Source organism: Amblyraja radiata, chromosome 35 (genome assembly GCF_010909765.2).
Source record: "Amblyraja radiata isolate CabotCenter1 chromosome 35, sAmbRad1.1.pri, whole genome shotgun sequence".
NCBI classification, from domain to species: domain Eukaryota; kingdom Metazoa; phylum Chordata; class Chondrichthyes; order Rajiformes; family Rajidae; genus Amblyraja; species Amblyraja radiata.
Window position 1 is genome coordinate 4,026,760 of NC_045990.1, and position 18,019 is coordinate 4,044,778.

Sequence of the window (18,019 nt, forward strand, 5' to 3'; positions counted from 1 at the left end):
GCTTTTACAGGCCAACAGAACCAGCCTGGCCAGCAGCCAGGTCCTCAACAGGATTATACAAAGGCATGGGAGGAGTACTATAAGAAACAAGGTAAGTGGGCAGCATTCATTGTTATCACTGCCATTAAATGCATCTGGAGAGCATTGATGTGCAGTGGATATCTTATTCACAGAAGCTGGGGTAATTCTATTGTATTTTTATTGTCACGTGTACTGGTATGCAGTAAAAAAAAAACTTTGCTATCCAGTCAGTTCATACTGTACTTGAGTACTATCATAGCCTAGATGAGAACAACAGGCAGTGCTAAAGAAAAAATAAACAGGATGCCCAATATAATGTTGAAGGTGCAGATGAAAAATTGCAGGGGTCATAACGAGGTGGGTTGGAGGATGAGGGATACATCTTTAGCATACGAGTGGTCCATTCAAGAGTGATAACAGGAGGGAAGAAGTTGTTTTTGAATCTGATGGCACGTGCTTTCAGGCATTTGTGAATTATGATCAAGGGGAGAAGAGAATGTAAAGTGTCCTGTTTTAGCTGTTTTCTGCATATGTCAAATCCATGCTAAATAAAGAAAAATTCAGCTGTTTGTTGAACCCTGAAATAAGAAATTACGCTTTAAAAAAAAAAAAAAAAACAATAATTGGCGAGAGATACATTTAGACATAGACATAGAAAATAGGTGCAGGAGGAGGCCATTCTGCCCTTCGAGCCTGCACCGCCATTCATTGTGATCATGGCTGATCGTCCCCTATCAATAAATCGTGCCTGCCCTCCCCATATCCCTTGACTCCACTAGCCCCTAGAGCTCTAGGGGCTATTTACCATTAAACAATTTATCATTGTTTTCTCTGGGCTAATGTGAACGCTGGGGGAAGTTTGTATGTTAATGTGTTTGATTGGTGCAGCCCGACCCACTGAGTATTCCCGGAGTTTGGTGTTTGCCAGTTGAATGTTGATGGGAATCCCGGCGTGCTGGGCTGTGGGAGAAGGGCGTTGCTGTCTCTCCCCGGATGGGCTGCGTGTTGGGGCGGGTGACCCGGTGCTGAGTTTCTGCTCTCTCTCTCTGTCCCACAGCTCAGAGTGCCCAGGGGGCGGCGGCGGCGGCAGCGGCAGCACCACCACAGCCTGGAGCCCAGCCCGATTACAGCGCAGCCTGGGCTGAGTACTACAGGCAGCAGGCCGCCTACTACGGGCAACCAGGGGCGCCACAGCCCGCCCCCCAGCAGCCGCCCGCACAGCAAGGGCAACCGGTACGTCCGCAACTCCCTCCCCCCTACAGGTTCTAGCGCTCTCCTTGCAGCAGTGGCATCTGCTGGGACACAGCTCTGCCTTCACTCAGTGACCACCGTGCTGTGACGACCACTGGCCTGTAAATTCAGTCTACAACTCGGTTCCGCGCACAGTCAATGGGGAGACGGCACACCTACATCCACTTGCACACTCTCTCCACTCTTTCTCTCTTTCCCCCTCTTGCCGATTTAATGCTCTAAAGAAGCAACTTGCAATATTTCTATCTTATAATTAAACTGTGAAAGGATGAGTAGTGTAAATGGGTGAGGCTTTCATCTTCCCAACAGAATGTTCCTGCTTCATGTTGACTGCACTCTTCAGAAGCAGCTCTGCCTCATCAGTGTAAAAGGGTATCTTCTCTTCCTACTTTTACCTCTCCTTTTTTACACTACCACTCGGTCCTCTTTCTTTCTCTTTGTCTTTTTCTTTTGTTTCTCTCTCTCGTTTCTTTCTCCCATTTCACGCTTTCTTTCCCGTTTCTCTCTTTTTCTCTCTCTCATCCCCCTCTCTCGCGCTCTCCCCCCATCCCCTTCATACATTTCCCCCTCTGTGTATTTTGGTTCTTGCCCTGTGTTAACAACTATCTCCCAATTGTGCTGAGTCAGCATCAGAACGGTGAGCCTAGGATGGCTGCTCTGCTGTGTTCGTTCAGCACCTCGGACATGGGACGCCACCTTTCGAAAATGTGCTGTCACAGTGATCCTACTAACAGTGACCCAAGTGACATGACTCCTGAACTCCTGGCACTCCAGAAGATAGAAACCTTGTGATCAATACTTGTACGCCGTTCCTTTGCTCGTGATCGTCTGCCGTACGAAGAAGCGGGAGAATAAGACTGGTCCGCGAGTCTTTAGTGGCGATATGTGCTTCCTTTGGGTGGACACGGACACATTGAAGATTCTCATTGACAGGCATTTGAGGATGTGATGCATCAGTGACTCTGGAAACCATCTCAGACTTCCTACCTTTGCCGTCATGCGTTCGTTCTGGCCACCTGGCCAAAGCGGAACTTGCAAAGTCTGTTTATGTGATGGATTGGAAATAGCACATACATGCCTTTACTTTACAGGTTCCTTTGTAAAAGGCACGCGGCTGGAATCTAGGACCACTGTGCTCAGAGCTGTGATGGCATCAAATCTTCCAGCACAGGAGCTGGCTGCTTGGCCAATCTGTGCCAGTCCAGTGCTCACACTTTGAAGGGGCTGGCCTGTTATCCCATTCTCCCCAATCCTGTACATTGTTTCCCTTTTCAACACGTCTGGTTTCCCGCGGCAGACACGAGCTGCGTAGAACGTGAACAAATTAATAGAAAGTTAGTTACTGATCAGGTCAGAACTTAGAAAGTAGGTAAAATGCCCTCTGACGTCAGATTTATAAATAGCTAGAATTAGTTGTACACTAGTTGGTTCAGGTTAGACCTAATCTTTAACCAAACCATGAGCGATGCAGAGATCATCCTGTGAATTAGAATCATGTCGATCCCACAGTACAGCAGTGGCCATTGGGACCAACTGTTCCATACGGAGTCTTCTACGCCAACCCATCCGGCATAACCGCACTTGTCCCTATGCTTGTCCAGGCTTAAATGCATCTGCTTTTGCCTCAACTACTCTGTGGAAGCCTGCTTCCTGTTCTCACCGCTCTGGATTCCCTGTAGGGCTTATTGCTGCCTGTCTTAGATTACCAGCTCTTGCTTTTTGGTCTCGGCAACAGACGGATTCAACTGCACCTACCCTGTCTGTAAGCATTTCTTAATCGCGTAGATCTCTATCAGTGCAACCCTCGTCCTGCTGCTTTCCAATGAGGAGAGCTGCTGCTCTACCTTTGGTCGCTATAACGCTCTCGGTTCTTTATTTTTCGCTTTCTCCAGTGCTGCTTGTGTAACAGGGAGACCAAAAACCCTGCAGGGCTGTGTGAGGGGAAAGTTTCGCACATTTAACATCTCTGATTTTTAATTCTGTTCCAGAACTGAACTCTGGTGTTTGTTTTGGTTTATCTGTAACCTGTGGCACTGTTTGTGTTTGAGCTCTGGTGCCCTCTTTGTTTCTCTGCCCCTTCTAGACTCCTCATCCCGTCAATATGTGGCCTCATCTGTCCGACCAAAATGTAATACCTCACACTCAGCTATATTGAAATTCATTTGCCATAGCAATGCATCCTCTGACAGGATGGGTTCCCTGTTGTGTCATCCCACTAATTTCCACATTAAATATTTTCTCTCCCACAGACACAGTGAAGCAAACGGGGACGATTGCAGTATCGTCGGGAAGAATATTCCTTTTAACAATGATGCAGACTGATGAAGATCCATAGGCTTAGGTTCCCTATCACTGTTTAAAGAAGTTCATATTGAGCCAGTGTAGGAGATAGATTAAGCTCAGCTCCAACTTCAGATTCAGTCCGTCTACAGGAGAAAAAAAAACACAAAAAAATGGAGGGGGAAAAGTGAAAAATTCAGGGTAATACTTTTTGTTTTTATTTTAAATATAGATCACTCGGCTTTTAGTTGAAGATAGTTGAACATTCCAGACAATGTACTGTTGAAATCAAATCCATTACACTGAAAATGGCTGCTGGTCTGTTTTTTGCATCTTGTTGTCTGTTAAGGTTTAAAAAAACAATGTAAGCTTGGTTTTTACTTTTTATCGCTCGTTTTACACTTCACAATAAATGATATTAAAACAGTGACTCTTTACTACGATGTTCCTGCCTTGTCAGACCTGTGGGTCTGCGTTTGTTTGTTTGTTCTCCACACTAAAGTCGGTGGTAGTGGATCTCAGCCAACATGGTCGCTCATTTGCCCTTGGTTCGTGGCTCGTGGGGTGAGTACAAGGAGTAGGGATCCTGGCTGATCCTCCCTTTCATGTGAAGGTTCAACCTTTGTCGTTCAGAGTCTCGACTGGCTGTGTTTCGTACAGTTTTTTGCACAATTCGCAAGCATTGCCACTTTTCATTTCACTGCACATCTCGTACGTGACGAATAAACTTGAGTTACGAGGGATGGGGAGCACCTTCCCTTTGTGTTCTGTCCTGTTCTTAGCTTTGGTGTAGGTTTATTTTATGTCTTGTGTACTGAATTACAGTGAAAAGCTTTGTTTTGCACGCTATCCAAACAGATCAGATGTGCCATATACGTAAATACAATCAAGTCAAACTTGAGTGCGATAGAGCAAAGGAGAAGGAGTTCAGAATATAGTTCTCAGCATTGTAGTGCACCAGTCCCACAATGTCCAATGTCTTCAATGAGCTTGAGGTGAATCGAATGGCACCCTAGTTTATGGTGGGTACTTTGAGGAAAGTAACATGGATTATATTAACTCTTTCGTTGCATGTATGATTGAAACCTGGTTGTATTCACCAGCCTTGCCCAATGTGGAAAAATATTCTATGATTATTCGTCTGCTGTTAAATTCTTGACAGCACCCATAAAACTGCAGCACAATGGAAGGTTGTTCGGCTCACAATGAGTGCCAAACATGTTGCCAAGCCCATCTCTACCTGTGTATAGACCATATCCATATGCCTATCCAAAAGCATCTTAAATGCCACGATTGTATCTGCCTCAACTATTAACCCTGGCAGCATATTTCAGGCACTCGCCCCACTCTGGGTTAAACAAAGGTTGCCTGGCATATAGAAACATAGAAAATATGTATTTTAAACTTTGCTTCGCTCACCTTAAAGCTAGCCTGCTATTAGTTGACTCGAGCCAAGCAAAGAGCTGTTACTGCTGAGGCCCAGGGTGTTGACTTGCTGGTTAGGAGGTGTGAGAGAGTTACTTCTTCTCGCGGATGGCGTTGGAGGTCAACGTGTACTCTATGCTGCAGTTCCTAAAGTTGGAGGTCAACGTGTACTCTATGATCTTGTGTTTGTGCACGTCGGGTTAATTGCAGGGCGGACCACGTGAAGGTTGCAATCTCTCACCCCAGAGAGCTATTGATGCAGAATGATGGGAATACGGCGCACCACTGTGAGAAACAACCCCGCAAATAACTCGGTAGTTTTCCTGTTTAAGAAAGAACTACAGATGCTGGAAAAATCGAAGGTAGACAAAAATGCTGGAGAAACTCAGCGGGTGAGGCAGCATCTATGGAGTCCCTTCTTCTGCTGTAGAACTCAGAATACTCAGAACTGCTGTAGCTTTGGGAGCAACAACAGCAGCAGGAGGTTAGCAAGAGATACGACTGATTGGCTCTAGTCCAAGTGGGAGGAGAGAAGTGAAAACAGTTAAAGTACAGGTCAAGAACAGGCAGACTTGACTCAGAACTGCTGTAGCTTTGGGAGCAACAACAGCAGCAGGAGTTTAGCAAGAGATACGACTGATTGGCTCTAGCCCAAGTGGGAGGAGAGAAGTGAAAACAGTTTCAGTGCTGGGAAAACAGTTGAAAACTGAGGAATTTGGTTTGTAAATTGGTAAATCAGGCAATTTATCAGTCAATTTAAGCAAGACTGCTCTTGGCGAGCGGCAGTGAGTGAGCGGCCTTGTGAGGGAAGTGCCCTGTGAGAAAAGTGTGAGTCTTTGGCTCGAGAGTCTTCGGAGAGGAGACGAAAGAAGGAGATGTCAGGCAAGCTCATTCAGTGCGATGCTTGCAGTATGTGGGAGGTCAAGGACACCGCCGGTGCCTCTGGCTGCTACAAATGCGAGAAGTGCATCCAGGTAGAGCTCCTGAAGGGCCGTGTTGGGGAACTGGAGAAGCAAGTGGATGACCTCTGGTTCGTCCGAGAAACGGAGTCGTTCCTCGACTCCTACAGTACGATTGTTACACCTAAGGTACTGGAAGAGAGAAGGTGGGAGACAGTGAAAACGGGAGGGAAGCATGAAATGCCAACTTCCCCGGGTGTTGTACCTCTTGTGAACAGGTTCACCCACTTAGAAGCTGTCGGGACAGAAGAGGTGTTTACACTGGGCGACGGACTGGCTTGTGATGCGAATAGGGCTGTTGAGCCAAAACCAAAAAGGCCTAAGGCAGGCAACGCCATTGTAGTGGGAGACTCCATTGTGAGAGGTACGGACAGGGGTTTCTGCGGCAACAGACGGGATGCGAGGATGGTGTGCTGCCTTCCTGGTGCCAGGATCCAGGATGTCACGGACAGAGTGCAGAAAATCCTCAAGGGCGAAGGTGAACATCCGGAAGTGGTAGTGCATGTCGGCACAAACGATGTCGGAAAGAAGGGGATGAATATTCTGCAGCGTGACTTTAGAGAGCTCGGAAAAATGCTGAAAAGCAGGACATCCAGGGTTGTTATCTCCGGTTTGCTTCCAGTTCCTCATGCTGGCGAGAGCAGGAACAGGGAGATACGGGACCTGAACGTGTGGCTGAGGAACTGGTGCACGGGGCAGGGATTTAGATTCTTAGATCACTGGGATCTGTTTTGGGGTAAGGGGGAACTGTACAAAAGGGACGGATTGCATCTTAACAGGTGTGGGACCAGCATTCTGGCAGGCAGGTTTGCTACTGCTACACGGGTGGTTTTAAACTGAATAAGGGGGGTGGGGTGTCGAATGGGCTAGTGGAGGATGGAGTTAAAGGGAAAGGGTTTCTTAAATGTGTGAGCGTAGAGACAGAGGGGTGTAAAATGAGGGTAGAAGCAATAGGTAGCAAGGTGAAAAGTAAAAGTGGCAGGCCGGAAAATCCAGGGCAAAAATCAAAAAGGGTCACTTTTCAGCAAAATTGTATAAGGGGTAAGAGTATTGTAAAAACAAGCCTGAAGGCTTTGTGTCTCAATGCAAGGAGCATTCGTAATAAGGTGGATGAGTTGAATGTGCAGATAGCTATTAATGACTATGATATAGTTGGGATCACGGAGACATGGCTCCAGGGTGACCAAGGCTGGGAGCTGAACATCCAGGGATATTCAATATTCAGGAGGGATAGAGAGAAAGGAAAAGGAGGTGGGGTAGCGTTGCTGATTATAGAGGAGATTAACGCAATGGAAAGGAAGGACATTAGTTTGCAGGATGTGGAATCGGTATGGGTAGAGCTGCGAAACACTAAGGGGCAGAAAACGCTGGTGGGTGTTGTGTACAGGCCACCTAACAGTAGTAGTGAAGTTGGAGATGGTATCAAACAGGAAATTAGAAATGCGTGCGACAAAGGCAAAACCGTTATAATAGGTGACTTCAATCTACATATAGATTGGGTGAATCAAATTGGTAGGGGTGCTGAGGAAGAGGATTTTTTGGAATGTATGCGGGATAGTTATCTAAATCAACATGTAGAGGAACCAACGAGAGAGCAGGCTATTTTAGACTGGGTATTGAGTAATGAGGAAGGGTTAGTTAGCAGTCTTGTTGTACGTGCCCCCTTGGGCAAGAGTGACCATAATATGGTTGAGTTCTTCATTAGGATGGAGAGTGACATTGTTAATTCAGAAACAATGGTTCTGAACTTAAAGAAAGGTAACTTTGAGGGTATGAGACGTGAATTGGCCAAGATTGACTGGCAATTAATTCTAAAAGGGTTGACGGTGGATATGCAATGGAAGACATTTAAAGACTGCATGGATGAACTACAAAAATTGTTCATCCCAGTTTGGCAAAAGAATAAATCAGGGAAGGTAGTGCATCCGTGGATAACAAGGGAAATCAGGGATAGTATCAAAGCGAAGGATGATGCGTACAAATTAGCCAGAAAAAGCAGCATACCGGAGGACTGGGAGAAATTCAGAGACCAGCAGAGGAGGACAAAGGGCTTAATTAGGAAAGGAAAAATAGATTATGAAAGAAAACTGGCAGGGAACATAAAAACTGACTGCAAAAGTTTTTATAGATATGTGAAAAGAAAGAGATTAGTTAAAACAAATGTAGGTCCCTTGCAGTCAGAAACAGGTGAGTTGATCATGGGGAACAAGGATATGGCGGACCAATTGAATAACTACTTTGGTTCCGTCTTCACTAAGGAAGACATAAATAATCTGTCGGAAATAGCAGGGGACCGCGGGTCAAAGGAGTTGGAGGAATTGAGTGAAATCCAGGTTAGCCGGGAAGTGGTGTTGGGTAAATTGAATGGATTAAAGGCCGATAAATCCCCAGGGCCAGATAGGCTGCATCCCAGAGTACTTAAGGAAGTAGCTCCAGAAATAGTGGATGCATTAGTAATAATCTTTCAAAACTCTTTAGATTCTGGAGTAGTTCCTGAGGATTGGCGGGTAGCAAACGTAACCCCACTTTTTAAGAAGGGAGGGAGAGAGAAAACGGGGAATTACAGACCAGTTAGTCTAACATCGGTAGTGGGGAAACTGCTAGAGTCAGTTATTAAAGATGGGATAGCAGCACATTTGGAAAGTGGTGAAATCATTGGACAAAGTCAGCATGGATTTACAAAAGGTAAATCATGTCTGACGAATCTTATAGAATTTTTCGAGGATGTAACTAGTAGCGTGGATAGGGGAGAACCAGTGGATGTGGTGTATCTGGACTTCCAGAAGGCTTTCGACAAGGTCCCACATAAGAGATTAGTTTACAAACTTAAAGCACATGGCATTGGGGGTTCAGTATTGATGTGGATAGAGAACTGGCTGGCAAACAGGAAGCAAAGAGCAGGAGTAACCGGGTCCTTTTCACAATGGCAGGCAGTGACTAGTGGGGTACCGCAAGGCTCAGTGCTGGGACCCCAGCTATTTACAATATATATTAATGATCTGGATGAGGGAATTGAAGGCAATATCTCCAAGTTTGCGGATGACACTAAGCTGGGGGGCAGTGTTAGCTGTGAGGAGGATGCTAGGAGACTGCAAGGTGACTTGGATAGGCTGGGTGAGTGGGCAAATGTTTGGCAGATGCAGTATAATGTGGATAAATGTGAGGTTATCCATTTTGGTGGCAAAAACAGGAAAGCAGACTATTATCTAAATGGTGGCCGACTAGGAAAAGGGGAGATGCAGCGAGACCTGGGTGTCATGGTACACCAGTCATTGAAAGTGGGCATGCAGGTGCAGCAGGCAGTGAAGAAAGCGAATGGTATGTTAGCTTTCATAGCAAAAAGATTTGAGTATAGGAGCAGGGAGGTTCTACTGCAGTTGTACAGGGTCTTGGTGAGACCACACCTGGAGTATTGCGTACAGTTTTGGTCTCCAAATCTGAGGAAGGACATTATTGCCATAGAGGGAGTGCAGAGAAGGTTCACCAGACTGATTCCTGGGATGTCAGGACTGTCTTATGAAGAAAGACTGGATAGACTTGGTTTATACTCTCTAGAATTTAGGAGATTGAGAGGGGATCTTATAGAAACATACAAAATACTTAAGGGGTTGGACAGGCTAGATGCAGAAAGATTGCTCCCGATGTTGGGGAAGTCCAGGACAAGGGGTCACAGCTTAAGGATAAGGGGGAAATCCTTTAAAACCGAGATGAGAAGAACTTTTTTCACACAGAGAGTGGTGAATCTCTGGAACTCCCTGCCGCAGAGGGTAGTCGAGGCCAGTTCATTGGCTATATTTAAGAGGGAGTTAGATGTGGCCCTTGTGGCTAAGGGGATCAGAGGGTATGGAGAGAAGGCAGGTACGGGATACTGAGTTGGATGATCAGCCATGATCATATTGAATGGCGGTGCAGGCTCGAAGGGCCGAATGGCCTACTCCTGCACCTAATTTCTATGTTTCTATGTTTCTTCAGACCAACGTCACCTATTCCTTCGCTCCTCACCCGCCGAGTTTCTCCAGCATTTTTGTCTACCTTAGTAGTTTATCTGGCTCTGTTACACGGGTGGGAGGGTGTGTTCTCTGATCTCTTCTGTCCATACAAGGCGATGGCAGCCATTTAATGTCTATTCCTAATTTCCCCTTGAGCTCAGTAGCTTGTGCCTTTCTGATAGTGGGTAAAAGTTGACTGCTTTTGTGGGACTGGCGTCGTGTGGACCAGGATGTCCATTCCTTTTATCAGCTGGGCAGCATTTAGGATAAAGAGTGGAGAGACAAGGAACTGCAGATAATGGAAACTTGAGCCGAGCACAGTGCTGGTATAGACACAAAATGCTGGAGTAACTCAGCGGGACAGGCAGTATCTTTGGAGAGAAGGAATGGGTCGAGACCCTTCTTGAGACTGAAGAAGGGTCTCGACCCCAAACGTCACCCATCCCTTCTCTCCAGAGATGCTGCCTGTCCCATTGTGTGTCTCTCTTCGATTTAAACCCCAATCTGCAGTTCTTTCTGACACATGGTGCTGGTGTAACTCAGCGGGTCAGGCATTTGTGGAAGGAATGGATAGGCGATCTTTTGGTGTTTAAGAAGGAACTGCAAATGCTGGAAAATCGAAGGTAGACAAAAGTGCTGGAGAAACTCAGCGAAGCAAATAGCCAACGTTTCGGGTCGAGGAGCCAGACCACCAGTTGCCGGAAAATCGGTGGGGGATTTGTGTCAGTCTGGGAAATTTCATTCCCTACTGGGCTAACCCGTGTCTCATGGGATGGAAGCAGAATAAATTAGGGACGTGACGAAATAGGAAGGAACTGCAGATGCTGGTTTACACCAAAGCTAGGCACAAAATGCTGGAGTAACTCGGCGGGACAGGCAGGCAGCATCTCTGGAGAGAAGAAATGGGTCGAGACCCTTTTTCAGACTGGGAGTCGGGAGAGGAAGGAAATGCAGATGCCGGTTTATATCGAAGATACACACAAAAGGCTTGGCTGCACTCCAAGCCAATTCAGAATGGAATCCTAACAAAGGGTCAATTAGAAGAAGGGGTTCGGCCCGAAACGTTGCCTATTTCCTTCGCTTCATAGATGCTGCCTCACCCGCTGAGTTTCTCCAGCATTTTTGTCTACCTTCGATTTTCCAGCATCTGCAGTTCCTTCTTGAACAAAGGATCAATTACTCTGATTTATCAGTGCGTTAATAAGGGCACTGTTGGATTGCAGGATGTCACTTTGATCTTCATATTTAATTGTCACTTCAGACTTGGTAGCATTTGATTACTGAGCACCCATTCAAACTAACGCCACCACCGACCAGTGAACAGTGTCTCATGAAGAGATTTGCCTGCAGGTGGAACTATTTTGCTGTCTGGTGTGTGGACTTGTAATGCGGATCTGCCGAACGTGTGCAGAAACATACCCGCCGGCGACTTCAGCCATTTAATTACGTTACAGTTTAGTTTAGAGATACAGCATGGAAACAGGCCTGAAGAAGGGTTTCGGCCCGAAACGTTGCCTATTTCCTTCGCTCCATAGATGCTGCTGCACCCGCTGAGTTTCTCCAGCATTTTTGTGTACCATGGAAACAGGCCATTCGGCCCACCGAGTCCGCACCGACCAGCGATCCCTGCACACTAGCACGATCCCACCTACATAAGGGACAATTTTACAACTCACCGAAGCCTTTTTTTAATGTATTATTGTCTTTTACCGACCAATGTCACTTTAATCTTTTTTTTACCTTAATTTTATCCCTGTAATATCATTGCTGAGGTTGACCCGTTGTCTTGTCAAAAACATTTCGTTGTATCGTTAACCCTGTGTTAACCTACTTATGTAATAAAACTGAACTGGTTAACCTACAAACCAATTAACCTGCGCCAGAGGCGCGGGTTTGATCCTGACCTCGGGTGCTGTTTGTAAGGAGTTTGAACGTTCTCCCTGTGACCTTGTGGGTTTCCTCCGGGTGCTCCGGTTTCCTCCCACCTTCCAAGATGTACAGGTATGTAGGTTAATTGGCTTCTGTAAATTGCTCCTGGGCAGTAGAAAGGAAAGTGGGATAATATAGAAATCGTGTGAACAGGCGCCCGATGGTTGGTGTGGACTGGGTGGGCTGGAGAGCCCGTTTCTAAAACAGTCTCTCCACAAAGACTAAATAAAACAAAGTCAATACACAATAAGATGGAGCCAGACCACCAAGGCTGCCCCAACATCCAATATGATTATGGCTGATCTATGCTGGTCTGGTCTCAATTACAGTTGAGTACTTTTACAATGCAGCAACTGTTGAGGGTGTGAGCAATGGTTTGAAGAATATTTCACACACACATTGGTGCTTGGGATCTGGAACATTCTGCCTGAGTGGGAGGCAGAGAGTCTCTCATCGTTTATTTAGATGAGCACTTCAATCGCCAACACACAGTTGGTTATGGATTAAGTGCTGGCAAGTGGGATCAGTACTTGAAGTTCGTGATGGATGTGTTGGCCTAAAGGGTCTGTTTCTTTACAGCATGACTCTTAGAAACGTAGCAAATTGGCGCAGGAGTAGGCCGTTCGGCCCTTCGAGCCAGCACCGACATTCAATATGATCATGGCTGATCATCCAAGATCAGTACCCTGTTTCCTGTTTTCTCCCCATATCCATTGATTCCGTTAGCCCTAAGAGCTAAATCTAACTCTCTCTTGAAAACATCCAGTGTATTAGCCTCCACTGTCTTCTGTGTCGGAGAATTCCACAGATTCACAACTCTCTGGGTGCAAAAGTGTTTCCTCATCACAGTTCGAAATAGCCTCCCCTTTATTCTTAAACTGTGTGACCCCTGGTTCTGGACTCCCCCAACATCGGGAACGTTTTTCCTGCATCCGGCACACCCAATCCTTCGAGAATTTTACATGTTTCTATAAGATCACCTCTCATCCTTCTAAATTCAAGTGAGTACAAGCCCAGTCGCTCCATTCTTTCATCATATGTCAGTCCCGCCATCCCGGGAATTAACCTGGTGAACCTACGCTGCAATCCCTCCTCTGCCCCTCTCCGTCAGGCAAGCCCATCTGTGGAGGAAGGAACTGCAGATGCTGGTTTGAACCGAAGATAGACACAAAATGCTGGAGTAACTCAGCGGGACAGGCAGCATCTCTGGAGTGAAGGAACGGGTAACGTTTCGGGTCGAGACCATTCTTCGGGCTCAGACTTTGATAGAGTAACGTTCCCTCAGTTATTTCGCTGTAACAACACAGGGCAGTGGTAAACATGTCCTTAAATCTGAATGTGGAAATAAGGAAGTGCAGGTGCCGGTGCCGGTTTATACCAAAGAAAGACACAAGGTGCTGGAGTAACTCGGCGGGGTCCGGCAGCATCTCTATCTACCCAAAGAAAGACACAAAGTGCTGAATTATTCCAGTATTTTATGTACTTAAGACTTGAGATGATTACCTTTTGACCGGGTGCAAGTATGCGCAAAAGGGATATTTACATTTATCAGCTTATTCAGCCATTAACATGCTCAATGAAGCAAATTTATTAAGTAGATAAGTTGCAACAGTGTATGAATTCAGTTGAAATTGGTCATAAATTTCCAGAAAATCACAAATCCAGCAATCCCTTAAACCAGACAATCCCTCATGCTCAAATTAAAAACCTGCTACATTTAAATGGATATAGTACGAGTAACAGACAAGGCTGACGTTTGACAATATTATTTTTATCTGGGTGATTTTGTTTAGTTTAGAGATACAGCGCAGAAACAGGCCCTTCAGTCTATCGAGTCCGCACCGACCAGCGATCACCCCGTACTAGTGGTGTGCGTACACCCCACACGGTGGCCGACTAGGAAAAGGGGAGATGCAGCGAGACCTGGGTGTCATGGTACACCAGTCATTGAAAGTGGGCATGCAGGTGCAGCAGGCAGTGAAGAAAGCGAATGGTATGTTAGCTTTCATAGCAAAAGGATTTGTGTATAGGAGCAGGGAGGTTCTACTGCAGTTGTACAGGGTCTTGGTGAGACCACACCTGGAGTATTGCGTACAGTTTTGGTCTCCAAATCTGAGGAAGGACATTATTGCCATAGAGGGAATGCAGAGAAGGTTCACCAGACTGATTCCTGGGATGTCAGGACTGTCTTATGAAGAAAGACTGGATAGACTTGGTTTATACTCTCTAGAATTTAGGAGATTGAGAGGGGATCTTATAGAAACTTACAAAATTCTTAAGGGGTTGGACAGGCTAGATGCAGGAAGATTGCTCCCGATGTTGGGGAAGTCCAGGACAAGGGGTCACAGCTTAAGGATAAGGGGGAAATCCTTTAAAACCGAGATGAGAAGAACTTTTTTCACACAGAGAGTGGTGAATCTCTGGAACTCGCTGCCACAGAGGGTAGTCGAGGCCAGTTAATTGGCTATATTTAAGAGGGAGTTAGATGTGGCCCTTGTGGCTAAGGGGATCAGAGGGTATGGAGAGAAGGCAGGTACGGGATACTGAGTTGGATGATCAGCCATGATCATATTGAATGGCGGTGCAGGCTCGAAGGGCCGAATGGCCTACTCCTGCACCTAATTTCTATGTTTCTATGTACACTAACACTATCCTACACACTAGGGACAATTTTCATTTATACCAAGCCAATTTACCTATAAACCTGCATGTCCTTGGAGTGTGTGAGGAAACCGGAGCAGCCGGAGAGAACCCACGCGGTCTGTAGCACCCGTGGGCGGGATCAAACCCGGGTGTCTGGCGCTGTCAGGCAGCGACTCTACCGCTGTGCCACCGTGCCGCACAGTTGCTCTGGACTTCAGCGCCTGACCATCACCTTCTTGCAGGTCTGTCTTCACTCATGGTCGTGTGCACTGTGGAGGGAAACTGCTTCATCAGCTGGGTGGTGAGTTACCAGGACCTTTCCATGGCTGTGGGACCTCAAGAGGTAGACAATAGGCTATAGACAATAGGTGCAGGAGTAGGCCATTCGGCCCTTCGAGCCAGCACCGCCATTTAATGTGATCATGGCTGATCATCCCCAATCAGTACCCCGTTCGTGCCTTCTCTCCATATCCCCTGACTCTGCTATTTTTATGAGCCCTATCTAGCTCTCTCTTGAAAGCATCCAGAGAACCGGCCTCCACCGCCCTCTGAGGCAGAGAATTCCACAGACTCACCACTCTCTGTGAGAAAAAGTGTTTCCTCGTCTCCGTTCTAAATGGCTTGCTCCTTATTCTTAAACTGTGTGGCCCCTGGTTCTGGACTCCCCCAACATCGGGAACATGTTTCCTGCCTCTAGCGTGTCCAAGCCCTTAACAATCTTGTATGTTTCAAGCAGGGGCTAATGACCAGGACAACTACTGCCTGATAGTACATGATCTTTGACTGACTCTTCGGAAGTTTGACACAGCAGGCAGCATCTCTGGAGGGGGGGATGGGTGGCTTTTCGGTCGGGAGCCTCCTTCAGACTCTTTCTTCCAGCATCTTGTCAGAAGTGGGAATGTTTGCTATTGATTATACAATTTAATATTTAAAATCTTACGATTATGAAGCAGTGCATGTGGCAAGACCCAGATCATCATGAGATATATGTTCATAAGTAACAGAATCAGTAACCAGCTCCAAACATGAGTGAGTCAACCCATCACCATATAGTGTTCCAATACTGAGACCCAACTAGTGACATCCTTGCTGTTAGCCAGTAATGCCTGCAGCAGCTAACACAGTCTCACAGGCAACTCACCAAATGCATCCTGACTGCTCCCCCCAATACAATGTCTGGACCTGAAACCTTGCCCCCACAGAAGCTGCCTGTCCCACTGACAGTCCTTCAACAGTCTAATCTTTGAACTGTACACTGCAAGGGCCAGGAAGCGAGTGGGCAAGATCATCTCTGACCCCTCTCACCCTGGCCACAAACTCTTTGAATCACTTCTCTCTGGAAGGCGACTCCGGACTGTGAAAGCTGCCACAGCCAGACATAAAAACAGTTTTTATCCACGAGTAGTTGCTCTACTCAACAGCCAAAAATCTGTAGCCTTCCTTTGATCTGGTATTGTGTTGGTTCACATGCTTGATCAATGGTGTTTCATCATTAATGTTATATTATTATTAATGTTTAGTGTTTTCTGAGTCATCCGTGACTGTCACTGTATGTCATGTTGTCACTTGTGGGCGGAGCACCAAGGCAAATTCCTTGTATGTGAATACTTGGCCAATAAACTTACTTACTTACTTAGAGATACAGCGGCCACAAGCCCTTCAGTCCACGATTACCAGCGATCATCCCGTACACTAACCCACACACACTGGGGATCATTTTACAACTTAGCTATGCTAATTAATCTACACATCTGTACGTTTTTGAAGTGTGGGAGGAAACCGCAACTCCCGGAGAAAACCCACGTGGTCACAGGGAGAACGTACAAACTCCGTAAAGACAGCACCCGTAGTCAGGATCGAACCCGGGTCTCTGGCGCTGTGAGACAGCAATTCTACCGCTGCGCCACCGTGCCGCCCAACAGTTTGTTTTTAACTGCAGCAGCTCCTCACAAGTCTGCGGATCTTCCACCTGGAAGGACAATGTAGGAATTCTATCCCTTCCAAATTGCCCTGCAAGTGGCGCAGCAACTAAACTCCGTTAGAAGTTAGATTTTAGAGATACAGTATGGAAACAGGCCCTTCGGCCCATCGAGTCCACACTGACCATTGATGTTACCCTGGTTTTGCATTCTGCAACCTTGAGGCTATTTTACAGAGGCCAATTAATGTTTTAACTCAATGATAGATGCAAAATGCTGGTGTAACTCAGCGGGTCAGCCGGCATCTCTGGAGAAAAGGAATAGGTGACGTTTCGGGTCAGAACTCTTCTTCAGACAGATGCCTCCTACACAACCGAAAAACCCGCACTTCTTTGAGATGTGGGAGGAAACCCACGCGGTCACAGGGAGAGCATGCAGACTCCACACAGACAGCACAATAGGTCCGGATCGAACCAGGGTATCTGGCGCTGTGAGGTAGCAACTCTACCAGCTACGCTGGACCACCTTAAAACACAAAGAATAAAAGGTTTGTTGCCATTCTGTCATCAGCGTTTGGTCAAAAAACTGGAACTCCCTCCCTGACAGAAGGGATTTAAAAAAAACCAGCTGGATTGGAGATGGATAGGAGACATTTGTCGTGATCATAACACCCACAACACAATTACTGGGGATAAGATGCAATCGAATCTGCATCTTGTTCCCCTGAACACATTTGCAGTCCTTCACAATCGGGTAACTTGCCTCTAGTGTATATCTGCAGTGGTTTTCACAGGCTATCAGGCCAGTAGGTGTGTGACATGACTCGATGCCCAGCTACACTGTGTCAATGTGTCACAGTGTGGCTATGTGTAATCTCCCAAGTGAATCACAGACAGGACTGAGTCAGAGGATGCATGTGTACTGTATAACAGGGAGGTCTTAAGGAGGAGAACCAAATTGGTTAATAGACAATAGGACACAAAGTGCTGGAGTAACTCAGTAGGTCAGGTAGCATATCTGGAGAACATGGATAGGTAACATTTCAGTTCGAGACCCAAAATGTCACCCATCCATGTTCTCCAGAGATGCTACCTGACCTGTAGAGTTATTACATCACTTTGTGTCCTTTTGAGGTGTATTGCCCACAAATAAATGAGTTGCAAATGAAGCCATCCTTGTGTTTTATGGTCCCTGCTGAAGATGTTGTTCTGGGCAGAGCTACCTTGCTAGACCACATTGCGCAGAAGGCTGTGGAGGCTAAGAAAATTGACATTTTAAAGGCAGGGATGGATAGATTCTTGATTTGTACGGGTGTCGGGGGTTATGGGGAGAAGGCAGGAGAATGGCATTGAGAAGGAGAGATATATCAGCCATGATTGAATGGCGTAGACTTGATGGGCTGAATGGCCTAATTCTGCTCCCATCGCTTATGAATTTATGAACTTATGAATTAAGAAAGATCCAAAGTCGGGGAGAGTTGACACTGTCATATTTACACATATATATGGTACTTAGCTTTGAAAGAAAAATCTGTAATTCATCCCTCCGGTTTATAAAGAATGTATACACAGAAGTCACTGGCATAAAACAATAGTTTCTAAGG

At 46.3% G+C, this 18,019-nt stretch overlaps 1 protein-coding gene across 6 annotated transcripts in view; it reads left to right on the forward strand.

Moving 5' to 3' along the window:
- LOC116991942 (KH-type splicing regulatory protein) overlaps positions 1-3,988 on the forward strand; it is a 43,385-nt gene extending 39,397 nt beyond the window's left edge. For 4 of the 6 annotated variants that reach the window (XM_033050951.1, XM_033050947.1, XM_033050948.1 and 1 more), the window contains 3 exons: positions 11-91; positions 1,079-1,254; positions 3,356-3,988. In XM_033050951.1, the coding sequence (XP_032906842.1) occupies positions 11-91; positions 1,079-1,254; positions 3,356-3,427 (329 nt within the window). In that variant the 3' untranslated portion in view covers positions 3,428-3,988. The remainder of the gene's footprint in view (positions 1-10; positions 92-1,078; positions 1,255-3,355) is intronic. The other 2 variants (XM_033050949.1, XM_033050950.1) reach the window with 2 other exon arrangements.
- Positions 3,989-18,019: the final 14,031 nt, after the last annotated feature.